The 25,038-nt window shown below is 36.3% G+C and overlaps 1 protein-coding gene across 11 annotated transcripts in view; it reads left to right on the top strand.

Moving 5' to 3' along the window:
* The window catches only part of MYBPC1 (myosin binding protein C1), an 81,053-nt gene that overhangs the window by 37,005 nt on the left and 19,010 nt on the right, over positions 1 to 25,038 (top strand). For all 11 annotated transcript variants that reach the window (XM_068663766.1, XM_068663789.1, XM_068663786.1 and 8 more), the window contains 15 exons: positions 99 to 216; positions 1,482 to 1,533; positions 3,185 to 3,241; positions 6,906 to 7,072; positions 9,993 to 10,125; positions 11,826 to 11,950; positions 12,974 to 13,079; positions 13,358 to 13,524; positions 15,168 to 15,330; positions 16,397 to 16,503; positions 17,834 to 17,967; positions 19,070 to 19,226; positions 20,035 to 20,139; positions 20,744 to 20,932; positions 22,189 to 22,323. In XM_068663766.1, the coding sequence (XP_068519867.1) occupies positions 99 to 216; positions 1,482 to 1,533; positions 3,185 to 3,241; positions 6,906 to 7,072; positions 9,993 to 10,125; positions 11,826 to 11,950; positions 12,974 to 13,079; positions 13,358 to 13,524; positions 15,168 to 15,330; positions 16,397 to 16,503; positions 17,834 to 17,967; positions 19,070 to 19,226; positions 20,035 to 20,139; positions 20,744 to 20,932; positions 22,189 to 22,323 (1,915 nt within the window). The remainder of the gene's footprint in view (positions 1 to 98; positions 217 to 1,481; positions 1,534 to 3,184; positions 3,242 to 6,905; positions 7,073 to 9,992; positions 10,126 to 11,825; positions 11,951 to 12,973; positions 13,080 to 13,357; positions 13,525 to 15,167; positions 15,331 to 16,396; positions 16,504 to 17,833; positions 17,968 to 19,069; positions 19,227 to 20,034; positions 20,140 to 20,743; positions 20,933 to 22,188; positions 22,324 to 25,038) is intronic.

A 25,038-nucleotide genomic window follows, 5' to 3' on the forward strand; every position in this document is an offset into this window, starting at 1 on the left:
CTCACCATACTGTTTTAGGTCTGGAAGACAAAACTTTTAACTTCTGCTTTATGCAAACGTATCCCCCATAGTAATAAGCAATTATGTTTGATTTTTAGATTCACACGTTTGAGATGCATATCATTCAAGCTAAGGAAAACTATGCAGGGAACTATCGCTGTGAAGTATCTTACAAGGACAAGTTTGACAGTTGCTCTTTTGACCTTGAAGTCACTGGTAAGATTCCACTTGCATCTGTAAAGCTTTATAAAGACATATATATATACGTATATATTTACCTGAAATACCACATCATTTTGTTCAGAACTTTATCATAGATGGCAGAGAATTAAGCATCTGTGATTTCTTATATAAACATTGTGATAAACACTCTGCGTGACATTTAGGTCTGATCCAAAAATTAGAAAAACTGGCAGATTAAACTCCCATTGAATTCAAATCAGGCTGCAGCACACAAGACAGAGAACCAGGCCTAGGGCTATCAGAGAGTGAAGTTTCATCTGGCAGCCTCTGAGGAGTGGGAGGTGTAGAGGGCACCGCTCTCCAGTGCTCGCACCCTGCTCAGGCATGGTGTGATCATACCTCAGAACGCCAGATTTCTTCTACACCACGTGAAAACAATGAATAGCCCAACAAGGAGAGCACTGGAGATTTATACCTTTGCCTGTTTCTGCATTCTAATAGGTCTGATTGGCAAACATTAACCCGCAGTCTTATCTTTTCCTTTGAGAGCACTTCTGCCAGCACAGCACTGCATGCATACCTGCACGATCAGCCTGAGAAAGGCAGATTGTCTTCCGAAATTCCAGGGACAGCAGCCAGCAGACCAAATAGTTGTTCACCAGAGTAAAACACGCCTACGAAACGGCCCAGACTGGGTTGTTTTTTCACCAGTCAGGGCAAGTATGCCACAGTGAAGGGGATGTTTAATGGCTGACTGACAGCCCAAGGGGCACAGGAAGGGCCTGTGTGCTCAGAGGTCTGCTAGCCAGGAGCCTATGTGGCTGCATACAAGCACTTGATGTGGATCAGAACCTCTTAATCCAATTAAGACTGGCACAGAGGAGTAATTCACACAAAGCCAAGAGTCAGCATGGGCCTGTAGCCATAGAGAAGACTGCCTTTTTCCTCAGAGGCTTGGCATATTGAGAAAGTAAGAGATGCAAGTGGGAGAGATAGGGTAGGGAATGGGAAGAAAAAGGCCAGAGCCTGTGTACAGGCTGGAAGGGGTTGTGAGAGAAACACCGCTGAGACGGATCTCCTATGCAGATCTGCAAGAAGTAGGTCAGGGAAATTCATTAAGTAAACTTGGCTTATCACTGAGCAGCTTCACATCTATCAGAACTTAATGTCAAAGGTACACAAACTGTGATCATTTAGCTGGAAACAGAAAAAAATTCACATGCCTAATCATTTTGATTACATAAACTACATTAATTTAAAATTATGTTTTTAATTCCTGTATTACTGTTACTTCACAGAATCTTCTCAAGCTGCTCCATCCATTGACATCAGATCTGCTTTCAAAAGAAGGTAACTTCAACTGGTGATCCCATGAAACTCCTCAGTAATGGATGCTGGTAGCGTGTAGAGAACTTGCATCAATCTTGGCAGGCAGTTGTATCAAGTAACTTCACACTGGTTTTGGAAATAAAGATTTAAAAAATGGAGCTTAAGGTATTTGTTAGTGGGTAAAAATGATATAGCTACAACACAGACAGTACTCTTCTGTAAAACTACAATGTAATTGCCTCAAGGGAAGGTGCAATATTTAAGGCAATTCAATATCTGATTCTTCAGAGGTTTTTAAAAACATATTTTCATTCACTAAAATATTTCACCACATTCCTGAAAATTGTCAGCTATGACATGAAAGACCCTGGTCCCAATCCTATACTGATCAAAAGAGACAAAATACACACTGATTTCAAGAAGACAGGAACTGGCCTTATCTTATCCTACAGTAAGAAAGTGTCATAAGGCCATCTTTAGAGAAAAACTAGGAATAATATATACAAATATAAGTATATAAATATACATGAAATATACAGAAAATATATTAAAAAATTAATATACGCACAGGCTGTAAGGTATTGCGTCTAAAGTTTTTTCCCTTCTTAGTTTAGTTACCTTTGTTATAAAACAACAAATAAATCATCTTTATATTTTATTGTGAAAATTGTCATACAAAGACAGAAGTATTCAGACTCAAAATGTTTTATAGATAGAAAATGACTGCAGTTTATTAATTTACATATATAAGCAAAGTTGTGACTAAGAAGTAACTGATTTTATTTAAAGAGATTTTATTTAAAGAGTAAAGACAAAAGATGTTACATTAAAGGTACACACCTCTCTTCAGCACATCTTTTTTAAAGCGAAATATTTTTTTTAAAGTGCAATAATTTTTAACTGAAATAATTACTGCCCAATCAGATGAGGATATATCTGAATATTGTCTGTTTTTTCTAAGGAATACCTAGCTTGCAAAATCATTGATAAAATACTGGCATTGTTTGACTTACCATTCACAGGATTTTGCCCTTCCTGTTTGCAAACATTAAGGGCATTATTTTGTTTATGTTCATTTGTATAATAAGGTTTTACTCCTTAAAGTTACATTATAGAAAAATATGTACCTTCATAATAATATGATTTCATCTGTAAAAATATACAATGTACTGTTTTTAACTTTCTCCCTTCATTTAGAAAGTTAAGCCTTAAGTATAATGTCAAATGGTATTTGACACAGACATACATTGTTAAAAGCACCACGCAGCAATACAAATCTTTGTTTTACATTCATAGCAAAAGATCAGCACAAGCCCTTTGTTTTTATACAGATACACAATGTAAATGAAAAACAAAGCTCGTTGTGTTGACTAGCTCACGTTCATTTGTGTTACTGAAATCTAACACAAATCTTGGCAAATTTATGTATGCAGTTACAAAAATTTGTCATCAAAGTATAATAACAAGCAATACAAACCTTTGTGTTATTTTTCACAAGTGTCTAAGGTAACATAACTTGTGTGAAAAAGAATACAAGTTTGTGTTGATTTTATACCGTTAGCTGTGTGTCTGGACAGTGTTGAGTATGAGAGACGTGCAGAGAGTTTGCAATGTGTGTTGTCTAAGTTTTTGTGTATTAAACAAAGATTTGATCTTTTTCTATTAATAACAGCGGTGATGGACAAGACGATGCAGGAGAACTTGACTTTAGTGGTCTCCTGAAACGTAGGTGAGAACCAAGTGATGCAGTGAGCAGGTGTGGATTGCAAACCATTAGGTTCGCACACAGAAAGAGTCAGGTGTAGCATTAATAACTTTTTAAGACTTTTCTGACCTTTCATTTTTTTTCATTGTTTCTAACTATCATTCTCATAGTATAATATGCAAATATTCAGTTAATTGTACCTTTAAGTGTGTTGTAAAGAAAACTCAGACTTGAGTGTACTGGGAAAAAAGTGAGCCACAACCTAAAGAGACCAATAACATTTAGTCTACTTGCTATTTCTTTTGTGTTTGCATGGAGGCTTGAGGGGGAGAATTTCCTACGCAGGGATGAGCAGTTCAGAAAATTGGGTCTGTTGCAAGAGTGAAGAGCTGCAAGGGTTGAATTTACCTCTTTGGGTACATCTTAATTTGATTTCATAAGCACTGCAATACAAAAAAATCATATTATGCTTTCAAATCACAGAGACCGGTATTCTTTGTAGCTTTCTGTTTCAGTATGTGCACACTAATATGCCATGGTAGTTTATTCACCTTAAGTACTGTGATGGGGAAAAACCTGGGCCTGTGTTTCTCTGGTTCACCTTGAAAATCTGGTGATATGCTGTTAGCTATTTCAGACTTTAAACCCAGGTTAGTCTTTTAACAGATTAAGAAAATTCCAGGAAAGGAAGAATTGACCTTACCCAGCCTTCATCTGCAACAGTTAGTCAGCTCCTCTTTGCTCGTTTTTTTAATTTATTAAAAAAAAAAAAAAGTATATGCCATGGAAATCGATGGTAACTGACCACAGAGATCTAGGAAAAGAACCATATTCTTTATTTTATCTACCACTTACTCTGAAAGAAAAAAACAAACAAACAACAATATACAGTATTAATTACATATAAAAGTTCACAATAGGATCATGGACTATGGGGAGAAGAGTATTTTGGCAACTAAAGCAAGACTGAAGTGAAAACAGGAAGGCTGAAGATAAATGTAGGAAGCGAAAGAATTATGTGAACCAATTCAAATATACAAGGTCTTTGTTTTTTTTTAATCTTCTCATCCCTTATTAGGATCTTCAGTTTGACTTTTTATCATACTAATATAACTTACTGTAAGAGTTCTCATGACTGCCTGTGGGGTGTTTTTCTAACAATATGAGGTGCATGCAAGAGGTCTCGGTGTTTTCATGGAAAGAGAAATGTGAAAAAGTCTTGTTATCATTTCACTAACAAGTAACTCACATGTTTTATAAGATAAATACTGTATAGCCATATAAATGTAGTGTAAGTATCATGTGGTTAATGGGCAAAGCAAACTTTTACTTTATAAACATCATTTAATTGTGCTGAAAGCGATGCCTCTCCTCCTCACCTCCTTGCTTCAAGGACTGAAATGCAACCTCATACTTATGAGCTTAATTACATGGTAAGACTTCTACTTAATCCCCAGTGTGGATATTAGTAGCCATTTCAATTATAAAAATAAATGTTTTCATTTCAGTGTTTCAAAAGGTAGCATTGCAGGTCCACTCCTTCTCATATGTATGGTCATACTACCAAGAAGAGAGCTAGAACTTTTCACCTGTCATGCATAATAGTCGAAACATGTTTGTTCGTTTAAAAACAAACAAACAAAAATGTAAATGCACAGAATCTATATACTGCCTGCTTTCTAATTTCATGCTGGTCATGCAGGAATACAAACCAGTTTTTATCTCGGGAAGCAACTCTGTGACTGGTTATGCTTCATCAATGCAATGAATCAGTAACAGCATGAAATTCCAAAAGGCTCAAGATCTCAAAACATTTAGGTCCTTTTTTTAAAGAGTGTATCTTTCAACAAAATGCACATTTTCAGGAAAAAGGTCTGAAAATGATTTTGTGATGAGATCAATCCACTTAGAAAATGTGCATCATTGTTTGCCCACTACCCGCAGCAGAAACTATTGTGGTCTCAGAACAAAGTTGTTTTGCTCTGTGTCAAAATTCGTTCTCCCACTGGTTAAAAGGGTAAAAAAAAAAAAAAAATAATAATAAAAAAAAATAATAATAATAATAATAATAAGGAGCCTGGAACAAATTATTTGAAACTGGTTGAAAATCAGGATACTCTAACTGATCCTCATTCTCAACTACTGCCTGATTTAAAGGGGTACATTGTCACAATACCCACAGAGCGTAACTCCTCTTAGCACCGACAGGAGTTTTATGGCAAGTGGCCAGCCCTGGGAGAGGAGAATGCCACCCCAGTGAGTGTGTCAGCTTTTACATATGTTTGCAAGCTGATCTTGACTTGCCACCACGCAGCAGGAATCTCAGCAAAATGCCATCGTTCGCAGTACATAGTCACTCTCCAGAAATCCTGAGCACAGACAAAAGTAAAAAGAACAAAATATAAAATTAGATACCAGAGATTTTCTAATTATTATTATAAGCTAACAATGTATTCCAAAGACTCCTCAGTAAGAAGGTCTTTATTCCTTTTTTTTAAATAAAACTGGCGTATTAGGAAAATTAATAAATCTCATGGATTAAACAGAAAAGTGCTTTTCCATAGTTACTCATCCAACCATGCAGGGATCCCCAGTGCTTTTTCTGTATTCCTGTTAAACAAAATTCTTTGACTTGATCACACTCAATTCTAACAGTGTGTGTCACTGCAAAGCTCAGTCTTTTTTTGTTTCTCAAATGTTTATTTTCTCATTTTCTTCTCAAAATAGCTGATTTCATTAGACTAGCTTGATCAGGGCAGCACGATCCTGTTCTGAACCTGATGAACTCACAGGAAAAAAGGTCTACATTTCTGCTTCAGTTTCTGGTTTCTTTTAGCAGTTCAATTTGAGCTAATCTCTCATTCTCAAAAATTGCCATTTTGTTTAGGATGCTTCCATTTTCTCTCATCTAATGGTTGCCAGTGTTACTTTTCTCTGTTGTTTTTCTTAGCTTGGAGTTGAAGATAGTAAATATGGTATTGAATCATAAAGCACAGGCCTCTAAAAACGTTTCCCATTCTTAAGACTGAGATAAACAAGGAAGTCATCAGATCCATCTTGCAACTCCAATCTGGTGTGGGAATCTCTAGTTCTTATCGATATGCCAAATTTCAAGTGATTCTATGAAGCACTGGTGTAACTATAAACAGACCCAGACTCCCTTAGATTTCAATATGTCATTTCATAGGTCACCACCTGCAACACTTACAGGGACTGAATTTGAAAGCATTTTTGTATAATTATGAAATGTATGGATTAGACTTAAATCTCAGTGGTGCCATCATAAATTTTCCGATTCCAGTGATTTAAACAGCACATATGCTATTATAGTACTACATTTTCAAACTGTTTCTTTTTATAATGAAGAAATATAACATTTCTAATAGCCGATTACATTAAAAAGGACAAACTAAAACTTATACCCAAATTCTGCCATGGAGAATGTAAACTAAGGTGTGAGTGTCATTCTGAACTAATCCACTCGTACCGAGTGGACCTAGGGCTTCCATTCACTTCAGATGTATGGAAGACTTGATGTCAAAATGAAATAAAAAAAAAAAATATGATGGTGACCTTCAAATTTTCATCAAAACATTTCTAACCTCACCATGGATTCAGTTCCGCCCTTTTCCTGATACAATAAGACCTTGCTAACTCTTCTCCCGCAATTTTATTTTGCTGCTGTTAGGGAGGTTAAACAGCAAGAAGAAGAACCTGAGGTAGATGTATGGGAGCTCCTGAAGAATGCTAATCCAAGTGAATATGAGAAGATTGCTTTTCAGTATGGTATCACTGACCTGAGAGGCATGTTAAAGCGTCTGAAGCGCATGCGCAGGGAAGTGAAGAAGAGTGCAGGTATGGATAAGGCAGAATATTTTTATGTTCCATAGTCAGACATGACTATCTATCCTATAAGCCAAACTTATTGCATTTCCATGCAAGGGCACATGCACACTACTACTCCAGCCCTGTCCGACACACTGCAAGGAGTTAGTCAGAGGCAGGCTTGGTCCACTGCTAGTGTAAATATCCTGTCCCATTCAGTGCTTACCAAAACCATCCCTCCCTCTTGGCCAAACAGTAGTCCTAACTGACGTGAAGTCTCCCAGCTGTGTGAAGAGGTTTTTATGTGGTAAAACAATATGGAAATTAGACCTTGTGTTATCATTAATATCTTCTGCTCTAAAATGGAGTTGTCATTGTTTGCTCTTTTTAATTTCATTTGGCTCTTAATCTGACATTTTTCTGAAATCCCAGCTGAACTAAAAACCCTTCACACTCTGCTGGGTAAGCACATTAAGGGCAATCTTTCTCCAGCTACCATACTGAATAATATGTGTGGTGCAATATGTACATAAATATAGATATGTGCTTATACATATGTGTATATAAAATATAGGTATATGTTTAACAATATATATAGACACAGATACATACACATACAAATACATCATGCTATCCATAATACTATTTTTTCACGTGTCATTTGCATGTTCTGGGTGAGCATTTCAGAACTAGATGCAATATACATCTGCTGCTACAGTGGTTTCCTGGAAGATTCCCTTTTTGCATAGATGAAATCCTCCACCGCACATGAATGCAGGAACCTTCCCAAAGGAAAGGAAGCTTGGCCAAAATTTCATTAACCCATGATGATTGTCACCCTGTAAATTAGTTACTGGGATCAATAGCATATGGGTGAAGCTAGAACAATGTTCAAGCAACCATAACTTCTGGCAGAGACTGGACCAAGACTTGGCTTGTTCCAAAATGTGCTGAGTATAAAGATGATGCAACACTGTCTTTGGTTGATATTTCTAGTTCTGCACTGAATTTGATGTTTTAATTTGATTAGATATTCTGAATCAATATATTTGATACATAGATATATGCCTAGTTCAACTTGTCTTAAATTCTTAGAAGTAAAACAAACTGTTGTACTTATTTCAGTCTTCTTTGGAAATATTCAATGGTTTATAGCCAGCTGGATATTCAAAGATCCATAAATTTCCTTGCTTTTAGAGTAATTTATTTCATAACATTCTAGTTTACAAACTCATAACTAATGATACGGGATATCCAGTATAAAAGGAAGAATAACAAATTTTAAGTTATGAAAAGAAAACATCTTTTTAGGCATATACTTAGTAGAGATTTCCCATCCAAAAAGTATTATTGAGGCAAAGTCTGATTGAAAGAGTTCATCTAGATAAGAACAACAAAACTTTCTCTCAACAAGTACAAAAGCAAATTTAAAATATTTTGCAGTAATCCAACTGCCTGATACACCCTTTCTCCTCCTCCCTTTACCTCACATCATCACACTTGTGATGCTACTACAAATTAACCTTTATGGACAACCTTTTCATTTGCTGGTATATCTGATTCTAGCCACTGTTAGCAGAAATAGAGTTGATTTATTTATTTATTTTATTATTTTATTTTTTTTTTGCTGAGACACTGTGGCAGTTTTTGAATCCAGTGAAGATATCTAAGGGGTTGAAGAACAGGGAAACTCCTCACCTACCCCAACCCCTATGAGTCTGGAAAGGCCTGGAAGCTAATGCAGGAAGAGCTGCTCCCTACCCAGATGCATCACATGGAGGTGCTGGAATGTTGTAATGTGAAAAGAGCATCCCTCAGCACCAGTCTGTCTGGTCCCTCTCCCCAGATCCATGTTGAGTAGGATGAGGCTGCCAGTTATATCAGGATTTTTCTGTAGTCAGGGTTTTCCCTACAGAAGCATCTTTAAATGGTATGCAAAATGTCTATATGACAGGGTGATAGTAGGGTGTTTTTCCCCTTATACTACCTTTATTATAAATTGAAATCACTTACACTTCAGTAAGATCTAAAAAAAAAAATAAATTCCTGGTCAAATGTAGTAGTTCTGTTCCCGCTGTTTCAATATCCTCAGTCCCCTGCAATGAGACGTGCATAATATAAACTTTATCAGAAGTTGATTATTTAGCAGCTGGTGATGCATTTGTGGCATCACTCATTTTTGAGCCATAGGTCACCTGTTCCCCTGGGTCTAACATTTGTAGCTGGCAATAACTAAATGTTGATGCTAAAGTGTTTTTAAATGTTTGAATTCTGGCCTTACCTTGCCCAGAACAACTTGGCCTACATTTGCACATCTCAAAGAATTGCTTTGAAAAGCTCCACTAGGATTCACAGACAGACAGCTTTTGACTGGTTTCAGATATTTTTGCAAATGTTTGGCAGCTGGAACATTTATCACAAGTGGAATTGCAATTTACACTTTACAACCTTCAAAAGGAATCAGGGAAACTAATTTGGCTTTTAGACAACTCAATATGTTTATTCTGATAGTGGGAACCTCAAAAGAAATTTTAGCTTAAAATTCCCTGTTAACTTGAGTGGCGGTGCAGACAGAGAAGCCCTGTTTAACAGATTCTAAATGATTCCATTGCACCACCTGTATAAAATTTTACTCTGAAATAGTGATTCTCAGCAAGCTGTCAGAGCTACGTTTACCCAATCCTGTTCAGAACAGGGTCATACTGCAAAGTCATGAAGAAATACTAACTTCGTCAGGGTAATCAGAGTTGCATAGCTCTACACTTTTGCTGATACTGTTTCTAGAAAATAAACTGATTTGTTTGGAACAGCCCAAGAATTGTGAGTGATGCATAACATGGTGTGTATATATTCTGATAGCTCTAATGAGTCTTATGCAATACAATTCAGCATTCATATTCCTATTTGTTTTCTGATCTTCTTTTATAATAACACTTCTCTTCTGCAACAGCATTTGCCAAAGGTCTTGATCCAGCATACCAGGTAGATAAAGGAGGCAAAGTAAGGTTCATGGTGGAGCTAGCAGATCCAACCGTAGAGCTCAAGTGGTATAAAAATGGCCAAGAAATACGACCAAGTGCAAAGTAAGTGGTTTTATTGTATATAAGCAATAAAATAGGTACGTATGTACTTCCTTGACAAATGTGTTGTATAGATCTCTCTTTGCCCAGGTTTGCACAGAGTTTATTTCTGGCATTTCATTATACTTGATTAAGTATGTAAATGATACCATACTGCTCATGGCCCAAAAACTTTCACTGTATACTAAATGTTAACATAGATTCTTCGGTTTTATCTTGAGAGAAGAGAATTAAAGATCCTCAACATAGAGCCATTTTCTGCTTGGTAGTTTTTAAAAAATCAGGAAGCTTTGTGAGTAAGTAAGTTTCTTGTCCTCAATTCTATGTCAGAAGAAGGTCAAAATCATTCTATAGTAATTCATTACTAAGAGAAGCAACATTTAATATTACAGACTTGCCTACCTGGCTTATAAGCCACCTGTAAAATTATCTCTAGGCAACACTATCTGTTAATTAGATAATTAGTGTTAGGGAGGAAAGGGGAATGAGGTGTGTGTTGCCCTCCACTGCCCATTTATCGCTCACAGTGAAGTCAACAATCTGTATTATCTCAAATTTACTTCAGCCATGTGCAATTCATCTACTGTACCTAAGTTTCTCCACCATCTCTATCACCTACATATTGGTTTATACTCTGGCTTCGCATACAAGAGGTAAGTGGCTTTTTGGGTACAGACATGAGTAGAGGTAGAACAAAGACTGGAACTTGAGCCCTGTCTGTAATGTTCACAAAACTAACTTTTACAAACTGCTGGAGAAAATCCCATTCTGAAGTCAGATGCAGCTAAGAACAGTAATGCACAACAGTGTAATGTTCCTCAAATGTTTCTTAACAGTCCCAAGTCCCAGCAAATCTTCCCAGCCCGGTAAAAAAATAAAATTAAAAAAAAAAAAGTCCCTTACAGAGAATGGCAGGTTTCCCTTATTCTGTTGCTAGATAAGTAAATGAAGGATTTAGATTAATATTCTTCAGACAAAGAAGTGTAATTAAGAGAGTATCTTTAGCCCCTTTCTTTGCCATGTATAGCTTGGAACTGCTTTGCAGTCAACTATATATGTACCCCTCCAGTAGAAGGAGCTGGATTGAATGCTCCAGTGCATTTCTTCCAGGCTGCTGAAGCAGCTGTCAGATGCTAATGAGCTTTGGTCACTACAAACCTGGAGCAGATCTAAACTGGTGACATGAAGGTGAAAGGCTACATATCCCATTACCAAAACCTCATATCCCATTACTGATCTCTTGTGCCATCTGTCCTACCAATAATATTAACTTCTTAACCTTAGCTATTATTATGCTTCATAAAAATGTTAAGAGTGTTGGAATGAAGATGGTCTCCTGTTACTGGTTATTTTCATCTTTACTCATCTAGAGTTTCAGACTCCATTTTATTCTGTCATCTCTCTGAGCCTGTTAATTTTTTATTTTGATTTTTTTCTTTCTTTTTTTTCTGAACATCCAAGCCTGGGATGTTGGAGCAAGCCAGAAATTGGTTATCACTCTACCTCATAGCTCTTTTTGCCATAAGGTCTTTGATTGTTCTTATTCTTCCTTTTGAAACTTGGAAATTGCTTTCCAGGACTGCTTTTCCTGTTCTATGTAAAAAAAAAGGTTTTCCCCTCATAATCCCTAAAGAATTTCTACAAAAAACAAAAAGGTCCAGCAGTTTTGCTAATGTATTTTTGTTGTATTCCTGTTTAAATAGATACATTTTTGAGCACAAAGGTAACCAGCGAATTCTATTTATCAATAACTGTACGATGACAGATGATGCTCGCTATTACGTAACAGCTGGTGATGAGAAATGCTCCACAGAACTGTTTGTGAGAGGTAACTACACCACCTGGCTCCTATTTCACCTGGTGTAAATTTGTGTGGCTTCTTTGACTGCAACAGAAATTAACAAGGAGGATCTGGCTCAGTGCATGCTTGTTTTTGTGTTAGCTGCCTTTATGATCACTCCCTATTTTAGTGATTCCTCACTGTTTTTTCTTCATCCTGTGTTTGGTATTTTAGTGAAAAATCTCTAATCAGGCATTCTATCAGTTATTTTTATCTCCATCTGCCCAGATTTAATGGACCACTATCAAAAGACACGAATAGGTGGCCATTTTCTTTCAGTTTTTGCTCCCATAACATTGATAGTCTAACTGATAATATTCATGACATCCCTTGCACACACAAAACAAATTGAGTTAAAAGGGTCCTTTTGGTTAGATATCCATTAGAAAACAATTAGGGAATTCCTACATTTGGGAAAATAAAGTTTACATTGAAAGAAAAAAATCTTCAAATATTTCAGAAAGCTATTTAAAATAATGGGTCCATTGCCCTTCTAAAAGTAGGATAACCATTGTGGTATGTTTCTATTTCTAACCATGTGCACATTTCTATTGTCTTGTCAAACCTGAGTTTTGACAAGAAGGGACTAAAACAGTAAGGGCACACTGTTATGCCATCAAGTCATTTAACTGTGCATAACAGGCTGCAGGATCTAATGGAAATACTGCTTTCTGAGAGGGATCTGTGTCAGGCGAGTAATGAATCTCAACTTCTCGTATCAACCTGCCTGCACAAACTATCAAAAAAGGGGATGCAAAGCAGCTATTAATCTGAATAGTTTTTTTTGTTTGTTTGTTTTGTTTTGTTTTGTTTTGTTTTAATTTAGCACATTTCCTACTAGCATCTTAATGAGCAATTTCCTTTTTGATTTCAGGCAGAAAATAATGCTACAATACTGGCTTTGTAATTTTAACTTTGGCTTTGTATTATCTCCTGTACCATGATTTTGAAAACCTCCTGAAATTAGTTTTCTCTCTCAGATTGTAAATCTGTAATTTTTTCTTGTCAAAGATCCTCCAATTTTGGTGACCAAAGGCCTGGAGGATACCAATACCTACGTTGGTGAACGAGTAGAACTGAGCTGTGAAGTGTCTGAGGATGATGCAAATGTGAAATGGTAAGTCACAATTTGAACAGCTACTGTTTTCCTTGAGAGAGAGGTGGGGGACAGAATATTTTAGTTGTAGGCAAAAATGTGGACAATGTATTCTGTATCAGTAAGCCTGAAATTTATTAAGAAAATCTCAGAAGAACACTGTTCAGAAATGTAGTAACAGCAGAAATATCCTTATACATTCATGGATGAGTTTGTCTTCTCTGGAAGTTTCAGTCTATGAGAGTCTTATTCACAGAGGATTTTTATTGGGAAAATAATTACTCTTTCTTTTCTATTAGGTTTAAGAATGGTGTAGAACTTACCAATGAACCTAAATCTCGATATCGAATCAAGGTTGAGGGTAAAAAACACACTTTAATCATAGAGGAAGCTGCAAAAAATGACAGTGCAACTTATTCAGTAATGACAACAGGAGGCCAATCAGAAGCTAAGCTTTCTGTTGATTGTAAGTATAATATATCTTACTCTTGAATTTGCTTGTCATAGTTTGCTATCTTACAGAAATAATTTACTTGCCTTTCTCCAGGGGTTTAAGGAGAGACTTATCTTCCATACCAATTTCTTAGCTTCAAATATCCAGTTTGCAGTAAGAGGCAATGAATTAGTCACGCTTGAAAAATTTCAGTCACTCCATTAAGATGGAGAACGAAGCTATTCATGCAAAGATATAATGGGTCAACAAAGTGAAACTCTCAAGGAAAGTACTTGCTTTTCTTGAATCCTTTTTAAGTTTTCACAGGAAAACCAAACCAAGTCTTCTGAGCCAAAACCAGAAAAAAAGAAAGTCTGTTGGAAAAAATAAACAATTCTACAACTAGGGGTACTGTTAACATGCATCAGGACCACATTAAGTAAACTCATCGGCACAAAAATATGGCTATGTAGCTCCCTTGGTACTGTTTGTATATCTCTTTGAAACACTTTAAAATTTTATGAATCCTTATAATCTTCTGCCACTTTGGTTTTAGGTAGACTAGAATTTGTTATAAAATATCAATGTTAGTTTTGCAAGTAGCTGTATGTAAACTACTAGATTTGGCCTTGCTGGCATAGATGAACCAGACCGTGTTTGAGTTCATGATTGTGGTAAGTTTGTCCTATGTTGTAAGCTTGTCATATATGCATGCACTCTGTTTTGAAATACACATATTTCTTTTGACACTTTTATACAAAATGGCATCCTAAGCACAACCAACTAATGCCGTTCAATCACCAAGTTGAAAATTATCCACTATGGCTATTTGACTCCATCACCGTACCTGTCATAGTGACAGATTCATGCATCTTCTGCTGAGTATTTTCCAACTGTCTTCCTATAAAATGTAGCCTTTCCCATCACTGTTTCTTGTGTCAAATTATAGTCAGGGGTATTTACTGCATACACATGGTACTGTGTATTCAGTCTGCAGCATCTATTATTCCAGAAAGAGGAAGTTCTTGGTCTCAGGTATTACAAAAGCTAGTAATATCTGTGGGTATTCACAGGATGAATTAAGGTAGTTTAGCAAACACAAGAACCAGTAGTGTATGAAGTAAGTTTACTGTCTGGGTGGCCATTGATAACAGCCTGACAAAATAGGCTCAAAACTAGTTCCTACTTGTAATGAACTACTTTAGTAAATCCCCAAATTATCTTGTGTTCACCTGGGGGAGCTATGAGAGCAGTTAAATCCCAGGAAAGGTAGGCTGCAATCCCTTCAGGTGTATAGGTATGGGGACACAGGTCTTTCACATCTTGAAAGTTTCTTACTGCCCTTTAGCAGATAGAAACACCCTCCTCCAGCACTTAACAACAGAGGGGAAAGAATTCAAATACAATTCTACTGGATATATCCATAGGATCCCCTTAGGGCATGGGTATTTTGGATCACACTTTCTAAGGCATCAGACAATGGGAAAATTAAACATTAAAAGAGATATACTTAAGTGGCTTACATGTAAATATTGCTCACATATGGAGTTCAGAGTTCTAGTATTAGAGGCATTTTTCCGATTTGAATACTTGTGATTGCTAGTAGCAGCTCAGTGACAGGATCGTAAGCTATTATTTGATATTAGCAATAATATCTCTATTTCTCTTTTCCATAGTGAGACCATTGAAGATATCACTTGCACTAGAAGACCAGACTGTGAGGCTTGGACAGGAAATCCACCTGAAATGTGAGATATCTGAGAATGTGGAAGGGAAATGGTACAAAAATGGACAACTGGTTGAAGCTAGTGACCGTGTGAAGCTTTATCACAAAGGAAGGTAAGCATGTTGTGTATTGACTTGACTTTTGACAGAGTGACATTGTAAAGATGTGCCAACATGTGTATTATTTCACTGAAAACTATCTGTTGATCATGTCTGATCTCTGTCCTTCAAATGGACTTATTGTTATGATCTTAAAAGCCATGTCTCCTTATCCTCTTTATCCTGTTATATTACAATAAATTTGCATTTTTTTGTAATAAATGCCAATGCCCTTTGCATTTATCATTTGTCCTTTTTCAATGAAAGTTTTTCAGTTAAAAAAAAAAAAAAAAGGAAAAAAAAAGTTCTATCTTTAGCTACAACCCTTTAAAAGTTCTTTAGCTGCATCCCATTGGCTTCAGCTTAGCAGGCAGTTCACACAGCTGGGAACTGAGCTTGTGAAGATGTTCCTAAACAGGCTATTAAATGTTTGCATTAATTCTGAGTCCCAGCAAGGGACAAGTGCCATCTGTCCAGTGACTCCTTGGATTGACTTAAGGTGAAGGTGCTCCCCACAACTAATGTAAGCCTATAGGGTGAGGTGAGGGAAAGAGGAGCAGGAAGGGCACAGAGGTGAGTCCTACCTTGAACAAAACTTAGAGCAGAATATAGGAGATCAAAAATATCGTTGTACTCCTGGAAGATGCAGTTAGGCAATAAGGGCAGCATATGCTTTTCTCACAGGTCTCTTTGTTCTGCCGAACAAACAGTAGTTAGACCATTTTCACAGTGGGACCACCAAAAGGTTTCTTCTTAAGCAATCAAATTACAATCTAATGGCGGAAGCACAGAAACCAAGTGTCAAAGAACTTACACCCCTGTATTTTTCTATTTCTGTGTTCAAACAAAAAATGTTAGAAATGTTTACATTATTTGATGATCACCTCAATAACGTATTCTGTAATTCACAAAGTATGTAATCAGCTAAAGTACAGCTAAGCATCCAGCAAATGATTTTCAGTCAGTGTTTTTACACTTCTGTACAGATCTCCTAAACCTTTTTCTTTGCAGGTTTTTCTTGATAGCCTTCAACAGTATTTAAGTATAATTTACATGGATTTCTTTTTCAATTATTTTACAGAATCCACAGATTTATTATAGCGAGCGCTGCTGTTGATGATGAGGGTGAATATATGTTTGTACCAGATGCCTATAATATCAATATTCCATGCAAAGTACATGTTGTGGGTAAGTACTTGGCACAATGAGTTAAATATAATTTTTCTGACATTTGGAACGTAAAAGCAGTGTGAAATATCCCTGATTACAATCAGCTCATTTCCTCTGACCGGGTGTCTACCTCAAAAAGCAGAACTGCTATTTTGGCAAAGTGCATATGAGCTATTCTGAGAGTGCTCTGCCTGTGCTCAGGATCCAGTCATATTTTACAAGCCCAGGGCAGGGGAAGGCTTCTTAACGTTGAATTCCTGAACTTAAACCACTATTAAGAGTTTGCATAAAACACCTGTTATAATCCATTTTCAGACTTAGTGTTGTTGTCTTCGAAGAAATGGCTTGCTAATATTTTAAAATATGGTTTAGTTTGGTAAAAGAGTAGGTACATGTTTACTTATACCCTAACTATGTTAAATGATATCTAGAGAATTAAATGTTTCTGGCCTTCATTTATTCAGTCAGCAGAATAGAAGGCTTGTTAATGAAGCCATTCTTTCAAAAACCATAAAAATAAAGAATAAAACAAGGCATTGACTCTTCCCCTGACAATACCCCGCTGCCTTTTAATTTCAACCACTGAATTTGAAGTCTAAAGGAGAGCACTATAAATGATGAAAGCTTTAGAAAATATGGTCTGTAATTGAAGTTGAAAGATGTGGGCTACTTGTAATAGAAATAAAATTGGCAAGGGTTAAGGAGAAGAAAGAGGGGAGGAAGTACGCTCACAGATAAAATCTTGTAATACAATAAAGATAAAATCTTATTTTGTAAGAGTATATTCATTGGTTTTTCTCTATACCCATGGAGTACAATAAAAGTAACCATTTCATTTTCAGAAAAAGGATTTAGATTAAGACTGTGACTGTAAAATTAGTCTGGAGTATGCTAATTCCAGATGAAGAAAGTCTACAATAACCAGATGTAGAAAGATATAAGTGGAAATTTTTGAGAGCCACTTAAAGGAAACCTGTCAGAAATTATTTTAATATACATTGGGACTTTAGAAAAATTTTAAAAATTTTCTAGAAAATTTTTAGAAAATTTTAAATTTTTAAATTTTATTTTTTTTAGAACATTTTTAGAAAATTTTATGATCCTACTATTCCAAATTTTCTATGCTTCTATTATTTATTTTTCATCAATTATTTTCTTTGATTTTTTTTTCCACAAATTTATTCCCCCCCCCCCCCCCCCCCCAAAAAAAAAAAAACAAAAAACACTTGACTAAAAATGCCAGGAAAATACAGACTATAGAGCATGTTTATCTGTGTCTAAGACTTGTGGTCCCTGAACTCTCAGAGTGGCAGCCCTATGAAAAATTTGGACAATCTCTCTTTTTCAGATCCTCCTAAACTCCACCTTGATGGTCTTGGGGAAGATAACACTGTGACAGTAGTGGCAGGAAGCAAGCTACGACTTGAAATCCCTATCACTGGTGAGCCAACTCCAAAAGTCATGTGGAGTAAAGGGGATAAGGTATGTTGTCGTTATACATATTTCTCTAGCTTAATGAGTGTCCTTTTACTTCAAAAACTAATCTTTAGTCTACTGAAGACATTATTTTGATAGCAGAGAATAAGAAGGGGATATGTTTTATCTCAAAAACTATTCTCCCTCAAAAATGAAGAGTAAAAATGATTGTGTTTAGAATCTTATGGATTTCTTTGAGGAAAAACTGCAATTATGAAGGAAAAAAAATATGTTTTTTGTTTGTCTGTTTGTTTGTTTCTATAAATAAATTGTAAAGGAGAGGGACATATGAGATGCAGAAGAAATCTAGTGAAAATCTGCCAGACAGCTAATCACTGCATACATAGTGCCCAGAATGGCTATTAGGTTTTGACAGGAAGACATAGTAAAATTCAGTTTTTGAAAATAAATGATAAATTCTGATGGAGTGTCAAATCCAGAATAAAATGGTAGGTTGGGCAATTGGTGTCTTGCATCTGGTGTCTTCATTGAAAACTTTGCATGGACCCATCCCTGACTGTATATATCAAAAATCCAGACATTTCACATTTAAATTTTCATTGTGGTATGTGGAGATGGGAACGTTATTTTTGCTGGATTTTTCAAAACTATCTGGTCAAATATCTGACTAGTATTTTTCAAATATTAATGGTATTATCAACACCGTGGGCTTGTCCAAATGAGAAATTACCCCACTGATTATTTGAAATCAATGAAGACAAACTACTGAGCATTGCAATCCATTTCAATCTGACTTTTGGGAAAATCCACTAAACTCTTTTCAAAAATTAACTTCTGATAGCGTTAATATGAGCATGTTCTTGTTCACAGGGTAAGTGAGACTAGTGACCTTTCCTTTGAGATGTAATGGCCAAACTGAGTACTAAACAGTTACAATATCTTGAAGTTTATTATTTATCCCTTGGTTATTTTGTCATTTTTGTGATAATCTGCTGACTGAAAACCAGAGCTTTAATATGATTTTTCATATGGACACTTTTTAATGAAATGTGAAGTGTCCTGTACTGCACTTGGATTTTGATTTTTGAAAATTTTGAATCTCAAATCAGGAGCCATTAATTTTCCCTCAAATTACTTTGATTCTTAGTGGCTCACAGACAGTGGAAGAATACGGGCAGAAACATACCCAGACAGCAGCTGTCTGGTCATTGACACAGCTGAGAGAGAAGATTCAGGTCCTTTCAGAATAACATTGAAGAATGAGGCTGGAGAGGACACAGCTCTAATCAACATTAAAGTGGTTGGTAAGTCATGTGAAACAATGCACAAATGATGTCTTTTATCATGGTCCTTTTCAATAAATGATCCATTAAATGATCCTGCTTTTCTGCACTACAACTATAGCCAAATTTTTCTTCCTGTATCTGAAGGGTCTCTCCTGTAAATGCCATTCTCCCTAGCTACCAAACTGTTAAAGATTCTCAGAAATCTTCCATTTTCCTGTTTTTGCTCATTTTCAGATATGTAAATGAGGTGCAAGGATACTAAGGCACAGAGTTAATGAAGGACACATGAGCTCAGCCTGGGATTTAAGTAGGAGATAATTACTACTCCTGCTGCCACCTCACTTTACTGGGGTCAAGCTTCTGCAGTTGTCTCAGGCTGCTTGTAACATTCTTAATTCTCCTAGTAACTGTGGTCCTTGGCACATGCCCTCAAGTGCACCTAAGGTGTCTTGACTGTACTAAAGAACTTGGTGTTTATCCCTTCCTAACCACCTGCCATGAAGGATCTACAAAGACCTCCTTTCTCTTTCTCTCTCCGTATTAGAAACTCTTAAATCAGGATTCATACAAAATAATGCAACAACTGCTTACTTAAAAAATAAAATAGTCAAGGGCTTCTACTGATGTTATCACCGTACTCTTGCCTGTTGGTCAGAGTATTTATTCAAGATGGGCAAATTTAGTTTCAATTTGTTTCTTAGCCCCGAAGTTTACAAAGCTGTATCTCCCATAGAAGTGTTTTATATATTAGGCCTGAGGGCTCTGCACTGCTTCTACTGAATCCAGGTGATTCAGTAGAAAATTTTGTTTTTGTTTTTTACAACAGATGTGCCTGATCCTCCTCAGGCACCAAATGTGACTGAGGTCGGTGAAGACTGGTGTGTTATGACCTGGGAACCTCCAGCAAATGATGGTGGATCACCTATCTTAGGTACATACTTTTCTTTTTGGCTGGTGATGCTCTAATAGAGACAAAAGAAACTCACTGCAATTATTGGACATCATAGTATCAGAGCTCAGCTCAGGCCTTGGAGAGTGGCCCTCTGAGTAGTTCAATGCAAGAATGTTATATTCAGTCTTCAATTTTATCACATATCTGTTTTTTAATGCTTTGAGATTTGTCATTTGGTATGTTGCCAAATTATCAATCCCCCTACTTAAAAAGACAACCTCTTATAATACCAAAACTTGATAAATTAGTCTGTTTGAATGTTAGCAGGGATTTCAGAAACAATTTACTCAGTAAATTGAAATATCTTCTAATACAATGAACCAAGAAGAAAGTCAAAGAGCAGCAGAATCAGGCCCTTTGCACTCTAAACTAAAAACAGCAGTGTTGTAAGCAGAGTTTGGAAAAACTTTGTATGTGGCCATGAAGGCCAAAAGGGTGCTATCAGATAATCTGCAAAGAGAAAAATTAAACAATAATCCCCAAACCACTCTGAAGCTAGAAGAGGATATTGAACTGTATCCAGAAAAGGAGATATTGGCCAGTCAAAAATGGCCTCTGTAATACTATTTTGTTTGGTCAATAGGTTATTTCATTGAAAGGAAAAAGAAACAAAGCTCCAGGTGGATGAGGCTGAATTTTGAACTGTGTAAAGAAACAACTTTTGAGCCAAAGAAGATGATTGAAGGTGTTGCTTATGAGGTCCGTGTATTTGCTGTTAATGCGATAGGCATTTCCAAACCAAGTATGCCTTCAAAGTCCTTTGTTCCTTTAGGTAAGTAAACAAGAATAGAAAAATGGCTATGCATTAGACAATAATTCTTGATACATTATTGCAGTCATTCGAGTATACAACTATAGTTCTTTCTACGCTTGTGTTGCACATGATATATCTTTGCTAGATGCTGCATAAAATTTTATGTCTATCCCTGAAGGATTGTCTTTCATAAACCAAGACCAAATAGGTATAGGCAGAAAATGCTGCTCTATGATAAAGCAGTGACATGCTATGGGTGAGCCCAATATACTACAGTCAATGCTTTTTAAGGATAATAATAGTTATAAATTAATAGTTTCATGTATTGAGTCAATAAAATCAAACTACTGGCAATTTAGAGAATTTATAATGATGGAGTATACTCTTGGTTGTTCTGTTTCTCCTGCTCTAAGTTTAGTCAGACAATGACTTTTGGTCAAAAATATCCAGAAAAAGTGACCGGAAGTCTGAAGATCACTACATATTTTATTCACAAAGAGTCTATAGATTTCCGTTTTTAAAGAACAGGTATGTAATCTATCTATGGAAATAAAAAATAAGTGAATTTGCTAAATATCTTATAATGAATCATATTTTAAGATACATTTGAATAGTCTCTAATATTAATTAATCTATGCCTCAATGATCCCCGTTAACTGAAGTATGGTGTTGTGTTTTGGTTTTGTTTTGTGTTTTTTTTTTTTTTTCCAGAAAGGAATCAAATATTTTTTATATCCTTTTGCAAGGATGAACCAGATTAGGTTAGGTTATATCTTACACCATTTTACATGTCCTATCATTATTTGTACTTTATATCAATGTAACAGAGGGCCTTGTCACTCATTTAACCACTGACTAATTTGGTGACCTTCTAATATAAATAAACTGTTTTTTCAAACTATTGTGACAATCACAAGTCTTTATAAAAGAAATTGCCTTGTTCTGTAGGGTAGCAAAGGTTTCCACCTCGCTCAACAGCTCCCCATGATATTGCTACAGCATGCTGTTGTTAAATATGCTACTCAAAATGTCTCTACAATACCCTTTACTGCTCTTTGGGTTAGGCTGCCAGCAGATACAGAATGAGGTATCTGCTTCTCCTTGTTTGTCTCCAATTGGGAAAGAAGTACTAGGATGATTGGAAATGCCTGGTAGGCAGGATTTAGCCTGTTGCCTGACACCTTGATGATACTAAATTTGAGGAAAACACTAAAAATGTGAACTTTTATGGTAATATATTTTTCTGCCTTCTCTTCACTACTAACTTGTTTCAGCTGTTACCAGTCCACCAACTCTCCTGGCAGTGGATGGAGTAACTGATACCTCAGTTACAATGAAATGGAGGCCACCAGACCACATTGGAGCAGCAGGTTTAGATGGCTATGTTGTAGAGTACTGCTTTGAAGGAAGTAAGTGACAATGACTGTGGTATGTTACTAATAGTGAAAATAGGTGAGACCTCCAGTGTTTTCTCTACAAGTGTCTACTGCTCTCACTCCAAGGCAGAGATTAATCAGTCAGAAACCTCCAGCTGTAGGGTTGTGTTTAGGTTTCTCTTCAGGTTGTATTCCACATCCCACCTGCTATTGTAGTTCAACCTGTTTTACATCTGATATGAACTCCAAATCAAAAACTATATAATCTGTTGCAGTGTAGCAAGTACCATGGTAATCCCTTTTGTCTTCCAGAAGAATGAAAAGTGGAAGCAACAAAGTGAGTGGATGGGTGAATGGGTGGATGGGAAATAATAATTGAGTATAAGCATGACACAAAGAATGTGCAGGTCAGCCAGGTTTTAGGGACAGGAGTTCCTCAGTGTGGTAATCCCTATCTTGACGTATTAGTGATTAGCTACTTCAAGTGTCAGTTTACAATACTGAGGATGGATAGCCTTCCCAACAGCTGGCTGTATAAGTTATCTAGGCAGGCAAAGTTCATGTGAGGATGTTAAATTTCTGCAACATTTCAGGCTAGTTATATAGAAGATCTTTAACTATGTCCATGTAAGTCTTAAAGCTACACAGAACTGAAGGCAATTGATAAAGATGTAAGAAACAAAATAAATTTATAAGAGTGAAATAGCAAGGAAGAGGCAAACATAACCTATTTACAACCAGAGGCTTTGGAGACCAAGCAGCAGCAGTTTAGTATTTTTCAATAGATTTTATTCTGAGTTGTCATCAGATGAAGTCTGTTTTCAAAAAGTCCACCAACTCATGAGCGAGTACCAAACAGACAGGACTGTGCGAGCAAATGCCAGACAATGGGACTCCAGCAATGTTGTGTGATTGGATGAATGGGAATCTGTTATGTTCAGTTCACTGTGTTGTAAATCAAGAAACAAGCTGGACGTGTTCTTTCATAACAACATCTATTTCAATGAAAGCATTTCATGAATACAATCCACAGCCTGGAGACGAGAGGTAGAGGAGAGAATTTGTCATTCACAATGTCACGTGTTTCAGATTCAGTCAATCCAGGAAAACAATAGTTCACAAAATTGGTCAGATACTACAGGAGCAGAGTGCCTTCAGCGCACACTCAGGCGAGTGGGAAGGGAGTGAAGAACCACTGGCTTTTCTCAGGACCACTCAGCATCTTGTAGTATTGAGCTGAATATCTTTAAGGAACAGGAACAGACTGCAAGAAGCTCAGAGGTTTGGAGAAGATTACCTGAAGGCAGACACAGCTGGAATGGTAGGAAGGGTTTTCCTTGTGTTTTGGGAGGGAGCTGCGGGAACAGCTCAGAAAGAGTAAGCATGCAATCTAAGATCAAGATGCAGCATTCCTATAATGTTTCCTTTGCACAAGCAAGATGTGTACAGGTATAAAGGGAACTGGCCTTTGGTGTATGTTGAATATTATGCTTCATTTAACATTTGTAGGATGGTGGAGGAGAATTAAAAGTGTTTGCAATATGTTACAGTCATATGACCCTTGACATTACAATATCTTAATTGGCAAATAAGATGAAAAGAGAGGAAAAGAAATTATATACATGCTAATGCAAATTAGGGTGTTTAGAGGCATCTTCAAAATCTACCTTTTAAGGACTGTTAGATCACTGTATGCCTGATGAATGAGATAAATTCTTTACATCTTATTTTTCAAATAGGTTTAAAATATATGAAATGCAACAAAATGGCAGTTGAGACTGTCATCTTATTGTTACCTACCTCAGTTAAAATACAATGGGTACAACATATTTTACATAGGTTTCTGAGTGTTTGTGTATATCTATATATGCTTCCTATATATTCATATATATCTATATATACGCAATTGACATTTATGTATATATGTTATGAAAATGTCTAGGAAGAAGAAAGTTTAGTAGAAAATAACACTAAGAAAAGCTGTATTATTGAAATATACATCCTTTTCTCTATGTTCAATTCTTTTTTCCTTCTTGCAATATCTCTGCCTCCTTTTCTCAGTCCTTTCAGTGCCTTTCTGCTTTGGACTAATATCTTCTATACTATTCAATAACTTTTCAATTTCAAGATACTCTTTACAACTGTCTATATTCATTCTGCTGTAATTTTCTTTCAGTTCTTTGTTTGTAAACTCACTTGTCCTTGACTTCTTCATTCCTTCCTTCACTGATGTAGCTTTAAAGAAGGTTTTTTGGAGTTTTCCTTATCATAGCAATCATTAGGAGAAATCACAAGCTGAAAATAGGAAGACAATATGTACGTGTAATCATACTTTAGAAGATACAGGTACCATAAGCATTAGTTTGGCTTCATGAAAATTGTTATTTCCATTTAGTCTGAACCTCATAGATTAATCATCATGGTGGACTCCTGGACTTTGTTAACTGTGGTAGCATGTTTGGCAGCTCTCTGTGTATTACTGAACTGGAGTCTCATCGTGAGTACCTAGCATTGCATATGGATGAATAACATGTTAGGTTATAATAATAAATATGATAATAAATAACTTCCCTTTCCAGGGATGGTTTACAACATCCAGCTTGAACCTCTTATTTTGGCAATGTGAAGTAGACTACATCTTTTTAATGTTGGAGAAGTCAGTTCTCAGTAACATACACTGCTGAGTGGTTCTTCTATGGTATTTCAAAGGTAGCACAGTTCTCCCTGGGACACTATGTTTATCTGCCT

Source organism: Anas acuta, chromosome 1 (assembly GCF_963932015.1).
Source record: "Anas acuta chromosome 1, bAnaAcu1.1, whole genome shotgun sequence".
Lineage (NCBI taxonomy): Eukaryota > Metazoa > Chordata > Aves > Anseriformes > Anatidae > Anas > Anas acuta.